The sequence below is a fragment of the Condylura cristata genome, unplaced genomic scaffold, assembly GCF_000260355.1.
Source record: "Condylura cristata isolate star-nosed mole 26May11 unplaced genomic scaffold, ConCri1.0 scaffold00015, whole genome shotgun sequence".
Classification (NCBI taxonomy): domain Eukaryota; kingdom Metazoa; phylum Chordata; class Mammalia; order Eulipotyphla; family Talpidae; genus Condylura; species Condylura cristata.
In genome coordinates this window covers 33,119,026-33,130,194 of record NW_004567116.1, presented here as the reverse complement: position 1 = coordinate 33,130,194, position 11,169 = coordinate 33,119,026, and the positions used below count along the sequence as shown (strand labels likewise).

At 37.3% G+C, this 11,169-nt stretch overlaps 1 protein-coding gene across 1 annotated transcript in view; it reads left to right on the top strand.

The window, feature by feature from the left end:
- SWAP70 (SWAP switching B-cell complex 70kDa subunit) overlaps positions 1 to 11,169 on the top strand; it is a 73,229-nt gene that overhangs the window by 17,695 nt on the left and 44,365 nt on the right. Inside the window, exon 2 of the mRNA XM_004683052.2 lies at positions 10,057 to 10,197. Within this exon, the coding sequence (XP_004683109.1) occupies positions 10,057 to 10,197 (141 nt within the window). The remainder of the gene's footprint in view (positions 1 to 10,056; positions 10,198 to 11,169) is intronic.

Here is an 11,169-nt window from a genome sequence, read left to right as displayed (position 1 = left end):
TCAATCTGCCTTTTCAGCTCCCCACTCTGTCTCTGGTGAATCCTCTCACTGCCCCTGCTCCTCTGGCCTGTACCCCACTTCTGTATGCATAAATAGATATTTAAAAAAAGTTGATGGATATGTTAACTGGCTAGGATAGTGGCAGTGAAAATCAAAAGAAATATATTGAAGTCTTGTGAGTGAAATAGAACAAAAAGACTGGCTATTAAAATATAGGGAGGTTTAAGAGAAAGTACACAGGGAGGAAGGATACATTCTTAATTACATTGAGGACTTAGGTCAAAGAATGCTTATTAGAGGATGAACCATTTGTCGTTGACCTTACATGATGTGTGAAATTCCTTTATATGAAAAATTTGGAAAATAATCTTTGGAGGAACAGTGAAGTATGTCAGGAGCAAGCATAGGTTCAGAACTCAGAAGACCTGCCTCTACTGTGTTACTTGTTTCTATGGGAAGTCACTGGGCTTCAGTTTCTTTATTTGTAAAATGTGGAGTAGCGGAGATCTTAGAAGCTTAGCCTTCTAACTTAACTTTGTTAAAGTGGTGTATATTACCTTGGTCATGTCCTGGTGAGTGATTGATGTGAAACAATTTTTTGTTTGGGTCTCTGAAGGGAGAATGGAACCCTTGTTTCTCTGGCCCTATATTCTGTAGGTTAGCCTTGAGGCAATAGAGCAACTCCTCAGTGGAGAGGAATTGGCAAAAGAAGGGAGTGTGTATATGTGTGGCTTGAATTAGATCTGGAAGTAGAACAAACTATAAGTAAAAGAAATAGAAGAAGAGGAGATTTCATACTTGTGATGTTAAGGGAATGGTAATATGAGAGTCATAATCAGCATGCAGCTTCTGTTTTGTCCCCTATGGATCTGTCATTTGTGAGGCAATTTAGAGTAGAATTAGTATTGGTGATATAAACTAGAGCACAATGAGAAGTCAAGACCAGAAAGAGAGCTGAGAGTCTTTAGGATAGAGATGACTTGAAATTATCAGAATAAAAGCACTTTAAAAAAAAATGTAATAGTTTATTTTTTAACATCATTTTGTGCATTTTTTCATCTCAGTTGTAATCCCCCGGGCTTCCCATAACCAAATCACCGCTGTGCCATCATCATAGTTCAGTACATTTCCCTCCCCTCACTGTTTTTGATCCCATTCCCCACTCCACCTCCACAAACTGTCTTTGATATATAGCTGTTCATTATTATTATTATTATTATTATTTTCTTGCCTGGTCCATTATACTCCTACTATGAGTAGAACTATCTGGTATTTTTCCTTTTCTTTCTGGCTTATCTCACTAAGCATGATCTTCTCCAGCTCTATCCATGTTGTTGCAAAAGACATGTGTTTATTTTTTTGGTTGCTGAGTAATATTCCACTGTGTATATGAACCACATCTTTTTAATCCACTCATCCACTTTTGGGCATTTGGGTTGTTTCCATGTCTTTCCAATTATAAAGAAAGCAACAATAAACATGGGGGTGCAGGTGTCTTTTTGAATCAGTGTTTTTGTGTCTTTTGGGTAGATACCTAGGAGTGGGATTGCTGGGGTCATATGGAAGCTCCATGTTTAGCAGTTTGAGGAACTTCCAAATAATTTTCCATAGTGGTTGCACTAGTTTGCATTTCCACCAGCAGTGCAAGTGAGTTCCTTTTTCTCCACATCCTCTCCAACATTTGTTGTTGCTAGTTATTTTAAGATGTGCCATTCTCACTGGTGTGAGGCAGTATCTCATTGTGGTTTTAATTTGCATCTCTCTTATGACAAGTGATGTTGACATTTTTTCATCTGCATTTCCTCTTTGGAGAAGTGTCTTTTTAGCTCTTCTGCCCATTTTTTGATGGGGTTGTTCATTTTTGTTGCATTTCATCAGTTGTTTGTATATCTTTGTGATCAATATGTTATCATTAGTTTTGTGTGAGAAGATTTTTTCCCAATCATTGGGATGTCTGTTTGTCTTTTGTAATGTCTCTTGCTGTACAGGAGCTTGATATAGTCCCATCTACTTTCCCTTGCCTTCACTGTCATTGCATTGGGTGCTGTATCTTTAAAGATGTTGCTGAAGTGTATGTTGTGTAGTGTTTGGCCCATCTTTGCTTCCAGGTATTTTATGGTTTCCGTTCTTATGTCTAGGTCTTTAATCCACTTGATTTTTGTGTATGGTGTGAAGTAGTAATTTAGTTTCATTTTTTGCATGTAGCTTCCTAGATAAAAGCACTTTTTAAGTAGAGAATAAGGAGAAAAAAAAAAACTCAGGATTAAAAGTTGGGTTTTGGGAAATGTCTAGATTGGAAGAATTAGGGGGAGGGAAGTGATGCTGTAAAGGCAACCTTGTAGAGGAAGGAGAAGAGCTTAGAAAATACAAGCACACCTCAAACTGCAGGTTTGGTTCCAGACCACCACAGTAAAGGAAATATTGCAATAAAATTAGTCACATGAATTTTTTGGTTTCCCAGTGCATGTAAAAGGTAAGTTTAAACAATATTGTAGCCTAGTAACTATCATATAGCATTCTATCTTTAAAAAAATAGGTAGACCTTAATTTAAAAATGCTTTATTACTTAATACTACTATCATCTGAGTTCTTCAGCAAGTCAAATCTTTTTTGCTGGTGGAGGTTCTTGTAAATAATGCAGTATCTGTGAAGCATAGAAAAATGAAGTATACCTGTAATATGTCATGGGTCCAAAAAAAGTCTTAAGAGTTGGTGATCCAGATCACCAGTTGCCAAAGACTTGGGAGAGTGACTTGTTCAAAAGGTATCTCACCCTGGTTGGGTTCTATAGGAAGCAGATGTTGAGACAGATTTGGGAGTCAAAAGGTTATTGGGGAGAAGCAATTGTGGAAAAGAAGAGAGAAGGGTGGACAAGCAGGACTGGGAAAAGGAGTCATGATAGGGACTTAACACAACCAAGATCTCTAGAGCCAAGCTGGCCTACTGGAGGATTGACTGGTTAGGGAACTGACCTGAGAAGAGTATGACATTGGTGCAAACTGAGCCAACTTGCTCAGTCATTGTCTGATGTAAACCATGAAGGTTTTAACAACTGAAGACTGTCAGGTAACCAAAGTTCTTGTAGCTGGCCAGCAGTTTCTTTCTTGAGGAGAGATCTGAGTGGTACACTGAATATCTGTCTGTCACGGAATATATTTGAAAAAGCAATCTCATAAGTTGATAGAGATAGAAGTCATATTATCAGCAGCATAAACAGGATAGAGTGGTTAGAGATGGGGCAGCAAAGGTAAACCTCAGATCCATGATATTTATCATCCCCTTGAATGTGGCTTCAGATCTTTTCTTAAAGAAGAGTGTATTAAATTGAACTATCTAATTTTTTTCTATAGAGTTCTCTCTCACACACCTATTCTCACTGACTTCTTTCCTCAAAAATCTCTTTTTGAGGGCCCTCCCTGGTGGTGCAGCAGGTTAAAGTACAGCACTAAGAAGCTAAAGCCACTTCAGCATGAGTTTGATCCCCAGCCCCAGAGGTGACCCACATGGTACAGCAGACCTCTCCTGACCTGCCCACTGCTCCCCTCAGCAGTGTACTTTGTCAGTCGGCCTGTTCTGTTCCCCACTCTGTCTCTGGTGAATCCTCTCACTGCCCCTGCACCTCTGGCCTATATCCCAGCTCTGTATGCATAAATAAAATAAATCTTAAAAAAAAATCTCTTCTTTTCAGTAGCTGGACTATTTTGCTCATGCCAGAGGAATTATACCTGCTAAACCCATTGATATTAATAACTAATGAAACTATTTTTCCCTTTTTTATTGAAAATTATCTGAATTAGAAATTACATCCAAATAAAAATTATTTCCAGAAACAGTGAAATGAAATAAAATAAAAAATTCAAATCTAGATAAAGATGATGAAGAAGCAAACTAAAGTTAAAAAAGGAGAAAAAAAATGTTTATAATTACATGCATAACATGGGAGAAACCCAGGATAACTCAGTAACTTGTATGTGGTTTACGATGCCATCTTTTTTTTTTTTAATATTTATTTATTTATGCATACAAAAGCTGGGGTGTAGGCCAGAGCTGTAGGGGGTAAGAGCGTTCATCAGAGACAGTGGGGAGCAGAACAGATGGATTGACTAATATACACCATTGAGGAGAGCAGCAGGTGAGACAGGAGAGGTCTACTGCTCCTTATGGGTCACCTCCCTGGCTGGGGATTGAACTCATGCTGCAGGGGCTGTTATGTGTGATAGCTTCATAGTGCTGCATCTCAACCCCTTGTGCTACCAGGGAGGCCCTTCAGATACCATCTTAACTTAAATAGCTTAGCTAAAAAAGAAAGACTTTTGGGAGAAAAAGGGAAAATCAAGTTAGGTAATTTTGGGGGATGGGAGAAGTGGGGAGGCACAGTAGACAAAGGTAGATAGGTTTATCCTCTTCATTCCAGATTAAGCTTTCCATTTAAACCGTCTCCATTGAAAAGAGATAAGACTAAGTCTTCCAGAGGCCGACCCATGCCCAGAGAAGTTTATATGTAAATTCCAAAAGTGACTTCTACTCTGTCTTCAGACCTCTCACCACAATTAAACCAGTCTTTCCCCAAAAACACATATTATGGGGTGGTAGATTTTTGTTTCCCTATAGTTTCTTTTGTGAATTTTTGATTAATGTCCTGTTGTTCATTTTTCTATTAGGTATTCATCTTTTACTTAACATTTTCTAAGAATGATTTGAATATTGGAACAATTTACCTTTTAAATTTTTTGACATTTCTTTAAAGGTAAATTTGAAAAAATTATATAGTAAAATTTACCAGTCTCTTCTATTTGGTTTCTGAAAAAGGGCTAAATTAATAGAATATCCAAATAATTTATTAGGGGTGGTTCATTTAGTGCATAAACTACTAGTGACATATACTGTAGTTTAGTTGCACATACCTTCTGGATATCACAACATTTGGTTTTGAATTAGATAACCTACCTTAGTCCATCTGTAAATGTTATGCTTCTACCGAATCTTCTCTTAGTTCTGTGCTGATCACTGAAGGATATGAAAGAAAAAAATGGTAGAATGGGTTTCCTCCCCTGACTGAGCTGGAGTTGGGTATTTGAGCTATCACTGGCATATGAAATAACAGAGCTAGCCACTGAATAGTTCAGTGGGCAGTTTTCTAGAATTTATGAAGAATGACCAAGTCTTGAAGGATGTGACTAGGCAGATGGGAATCCTTTCGGCACAGAGAATAGGATATTTGCCAAGGAATTGTCATTACTGAAGTATTATAGCTTTACCGTTACAAGAGAATTTAAGAAAAATTCATCTGACATTTTTGAAAGCTGGCTGCATTATGGGCAACATGCTTCAGATACTCCTTTTGAAAAGGAGGCTAAGACATGGGGCTTTCAGAAATTTGCAGTTATGGGAGAGAAAAGTTACGTGTAGTACTATGAAATAAGAAATAGAGCATAGAAAATATAGAATTTTCAGGACCATCTTGATTTTGGGGTTGGGGGTGGAGGTTTCAGAAAGAGAAGGCATTTGTTACGTAGTTGGGGTGTTTAGAGCAAAGGCCTAGAGGAGGAAGAGGCTTGGTACAGTGTTTGGTTTACAGTACATAAAATGGATTGACTGAATTTGTTTGGTGCAGAGTGGGAGGGAAAAATAAGGCTAGAAAGGTAAAGTGGAGCTGGCTAGTGTAGTGACCTTAATACAGAACACAGGCACTTGGTTTTTTAGATTTCTGTTGCTATTTTGATTTTTAGACGAGGGAATAGTAACGTGACAAAAACAGTTCTGAAAGATTAGTTTGGTCAAAGTGTCTGGGATAGTGATTGATTGCATTCAGAGACTGGGTCAGAGGGTACTGTCAGTGATGACTGAGAATTTTGAGGCTGAAAACCAATAAAAGTAACTTAAGAGAAAACAAGTAAGCAGTGACAAGCAGGAAGAAAGGATATTTTCAGGAACGGGAGGAAAATGACTCCATGTGGTAAGGGGCAGGGCTTTTCTCAGGACAATGCTTTTCAGGCGGGGGCATAGCCATGATAGGAAATTGGTCATTCTGGTTCATTGTTAGGAAGAGTTTTCTGGTAATTTGCCATTAGTTTGAAATTTTATAAGTCAGACAGGAATTTTCATGTTAAAAAAAAAGATTGCCCTTTATGAACATAATTCTGTAATTATGTTGATTCAGATAAACTTGTTGGAATAGAAATCCCCACCTCCCTTTCTTTCTGTGTTGAATTTTGTCCATTGCGCACATCCTGTGAAGGGAAGTTTTATGAGTACAGAGGCACATTTCAGAGAACCTTTGTAATCGCTGTCATGGGAGGGAGGAGAGTGAACGGGATGCACTGGTGCTGAAACATTGTCTTATCGTTTGTCATCCTTAACTTCATTTTCATTGTTGTTGGGGCAAAACGCTTAAAGAGGATAAGTGGCAAACCACGGAACAAGAACAGACCACACGAGCTGGACTCATGCAGCTCGTTAGTCATTTCGCGTCAGCAGAGGCCCTGCAGAAGCAATAGCAAACAGTCTTGAAGGAGCTGGAGAAATGAGTTTCTGGCTTGGATGTGGATCTTTTTATTGTCGTAACAGTAGTTGATTCTTCAAGTTGGGAATGAGAGCAAACTTGCTTAGCAGTCATGTGGGTGCAAAAAGTATTACCTTTGGAGGAGCAGACATTTAAAGTCAGTTCAGCTCTTTTAAGAAACTTGCAAACACCCTGATTATAGATGGAGTGATTCAGGGTCAGTCCTTTCACAAATCTAGAACTTAGAGTCCTCTTTATTTCTGATTGCTTTTTGTTCTGATCTGCTTATCAGCTTCCCTATCTGAAGAGGGAGCTAGTAGCTCTTGGATGTTTCCTCCGTGGGTGAGTAGTAGATGGTAGAGGCTCTTGGAGAATAGCCCCAGATATTTAGACATACCTAGATCTTTGCCACTGAATTTAACTTGGTTCTGCTAAATAATGCCAGCCATCTTGTTGGGTACTGGACAACTGTGATGGGGTGGGGGCACCCTAATTCATCACTACACCTTTGCAGCAAGCACGTGCATGGCCATGGAGTCACTTTTGTATAGTCAGGGCTGTCTATTTTCCAGTAAGAGGGAAGAAGGTAGCCCAGTGTAAAAAGTTGTTACTGGAGCCTGAGTCTTGAGTTCTAGTCTCAGTTTCACTATATATAAAACTGGTGATTTGGTAATATCGCCTCTACTTTGACTCAGCCTTTTTCTATGTAGACTAGCAATAACATCTCTTCCCAGGGAAGAGGCTAAAATGGACTAATGGGAAATACAAATTTCTCTTAAGCATAAAATATTGTGTGAAACTTATGGAACTTTTACTTTTTACTAGTGTATATTCAGGCCTTTAAGAATATTGGTTTCTTTATATGTTTTGTTTCTTATCTTAAAAAAAATTGAAATACTCTCTTGGCTTTTTAAAAAACTGCTGGTAATTAAAAAAAAAGTGTTAAAGATAGCTTACTTTCTTTTTCTCTTTTAATAACAAAACCTTTCCAACTATCTACTAGGGATGGAGCTTTAGATTTTTGTTTTTTTTTTTTAATTTTAGAGACAAATCCAGCTCCTCATTTTACTTGAGGATACTGAGCTACGTAAGTAGCAAAATATTAAAAGTTAAAACGAGGCTAAGTGACAAACCACTGAACAGGAACAGACCACACAAGCAGGCCTGGTGTTCAGGCCTCCTCCTCTAGGGTCTTTGTTATTGTTCTGTGCTGCCTCACCATTTGCTTAACTACATAAAGGTGGTTAAGAAATTTATTAACTATATTTAGCTCTCCCTGTATTTAACAAAAGTACCGCTTAATTATATAAGGTCTCTGCCAGAACCTGACTCCCAGAGACAGCACAAGGGTGTAGGAATGCGAAAGGTTGGTGTCTTTTTTTTTTTTTTTTGCCCCTGTGAGGATTTTCATTAATCAACTTATTTTCTCATGTCATTCTCCAATTTAGAAAGCCTTCCAATTGCTCTTTTTCCTATGCAAAAGCTATCCTTATTTTAAGATCTAGGGTGCATTTCACTTCCTCTATGAAGTCACTGCGACACCCAGTTTCTCTCCATTCTGAACTCAATAATTATTGCCCTCAAACTCATTAGTCCATTCATCATGGTACATTGCTATGAACATGTGTCCTTATACCACATTCCTAGTGAGTGTGCTAATGTAGAAACAGACACTGGATTTTGCTATGTGGTCATTGGTCATTGGCATATTGCTTTTTAAAAATACTTTATTTATTTTTAAAAATTGGTAGTACATTTTCAAATAGGTACTTCCCCCCCCAAACATAATAAAAACATGGAAAATATAGAGAAAAGTCTTTATTTACTTCTCATCTATCATCAAACTAGTCTGATGTTTCTAATTTTTTTTCATTTATATAAGAGATGGTACACTATATATGGCCTTAGGTATATATTTTTTCCACTTAATATATCTTGGAAATATTTTCATATCACACTACACAGTGCACTTCTGCATTGTTCTCAATGTTTTATGGGTGTACTATAATTTAACCAGCAGCTGGGAATTTTTACTCCAGTAAAGTTCCAAATGATTTAAAATTTTGAGTGACCTGCCAAATATGCTCCTTATTTTTCTGTAGTATGTTACAGCTTTTCAGCTCTTTACATTTTGAAGTTGATCCTTATAAAATATCTTTCAAGGTAGATTTTTCTATTGGTTTTACTAGGTAAATAGAGAAAGAAATTATCTTGGATTTTGATGACTGTGGTGCAAGATTCTTCAATAAAAGCTCCAACCCTGCTCTTTTCATGTACTCTATTACTGGCAAATAGGGAGTTTGCTTGAGAAACACAGCCTGCTTTGTAGGGGCTGATAAAAGTCTTCATTAGTTCATTTATAAACACTTGTGAATTTACTTCCTTTACTTACTTACTTCCTTAAAACCAGCAGAGCATGTAGAATGGATCTCCACATAAATGCAGCTTTGAGAAACAAAACAAATGTAGAAAGAAGATATGCAAATGCTCTTTTTATAGAAAAAATTTTCAGTCTTAAAAAATCCTGATAGAAATATGTATGTGCAGAAAAAGTGACTTGCTTAGTGGAATTGAAAGTGTTCGTTGAGATAAATTTGGCTCAACTAAGTGATTAAATGGGTAGGGCTGAGAAAAATAAGGAGCACTTAAAACTGGGATTTAATGTCTAAGAAGATTCTCTGCTAAAGAAAGTATAGTCTTAGCTGTGTAATACAACCTGTCTGGAATGCACAAATGAAACGAAGGGAGTTGGATTCTTTATTTAATGTGAAACAGGATTGGTATTGAGCTTGCTAATTCAGCAGCCAATGTTAAAATATTCTCTTAGGTTATCTGTAAAACTTGTAATCTTTTATATATGGAAAACATATTTTCTGCAAAGTACTTTTAACCATTTTGATGACTTCTGAGATGGTTTTGGTGTTGATTTTGTCATATTCAAAACCAGGTCCTCAATTTATTTCTCTTTTTGTATTTGTGCTCTTTTGTGATCACACTGAAAATTTACGCTAATGTCATAGAATTTTAAAGATGTTTAGGCACTTAGGGATTACTGATCAAAAGTTGGTATATTTGTATTAATGTGACTCTTTCTATTGAACAAATTAGAAAACTAATTGCAGAGAAGCTGACTGCCCAGGTTAGACACTTTGTCCGGAACACCTTGCTGCAGCTGTCCAACACCGATTTTTTTCTGTTACTTTCTAATTGACTGATACTGCTCTGTTTGGAGAGATTTTTAATTCTGCACATGTCATTTTACCCTTTATACCATTTTTCTTTCTAATGAGGGCCAATTTAAAAACGGCAAGGATTATTAAATTCACAGCTATTGCTTAAAGCCTGGCTCATTGTGTACATGTAAGAGACTTGTTTGAAGTGAACCAAACTGAGAAGGGAGTGAGGGAGAATTACAGGTGACACATGAGAAGCAGGCAGCTGAGCAGTACTCTCCATCTTTCTCTGGTGCAGGGAGCAGCCAGTTGTGTTCAGACAGTGAAGGTACCAAGTGCTGGTTAGTGTATGTCTTTTAATCTATTCTATTTTTCCCATAGGTCCTTTCCCATAACTTGTGCACGGTGCTGAAGGTCCCACATGATCCTGTAGCCCTTGAAGAGCACTTCAGGGACGATGATGAGGGGCCCGTCTCCAATCAGGGCTACATGCCATATTTAAACAAATTCATTTTGGAAAAGGTATGACTCTAACCATTCCTGCTTATAGCATTGTTTGATTTGCTTATTTCACATGGGCTCCAGATCCCCTGTGGGAATACACTAAGGAATTCAGGTGTGAGTATCACAAACTTTTACATTTTTCCAGCTTTTTTTTTTTTTTAAAGATTTATTTATTTATGTATACAAGAACTAGGGTACAGGACAGAGGTGTGGGGGGTGAGAGGACTTACCAAAGATAGAGTGGGTAGCAGAACAGGTGAATTGACTGACATATACTGCTGAGGGGAACAGCAGCAAGTTAGGAGAGGTCTGCTGGGCCATGTGGGTCACCTCTCTGGCCAGGGACTGAACTCATGCTGCAGTGGCTGCAGATAGCTTCAATAGTGAGTTCTGCTCACTTGGATGCTTCTTCTGGGGTATGAGAAAAGATGCTTCACAAATCTAACATGTGTTTGCAAGCCAAATACAACCTGTTGGCATTTGCTGCCATGTTCAATTTCTCTGTTAGTTTGCATTACTAAAAACTAACACATAAATGTGTTGAATTTAGTTTTTTTAAATTTCCTATCAGAAGAGAATAATCTAAACTTATGATACATAAGTAATTAAACAGTGGGTGATTAAATACTACAAAAAATAGCACATTCTTATTGTTAAGTAAGCAAATGATAACAGAAATAAAAGAAATAAAAAACGAATGGAGTGTTCCTTTACCCTTTCTAGTCTGATTTTCTAGGATTAGCTACTACTAACAGTTTGGTGAGTATCTTTGTGTTCTTTTTAAATGTACATGTAAGCACACAGGTATATTACAAACATATTTGTAATGATAATTTAAGTTTGGAAGATGTGAAAATGTCAAAATGTAGTACTGTTGTCTATTTTTATATAATTTTTGTGTTATTCTGTATTGGTGTTCCAATACATATTCTGTATTGGCCTTCCAATATAGAATGCAATTCTCTTCTAATACAATTCTCTGTTCTCTCT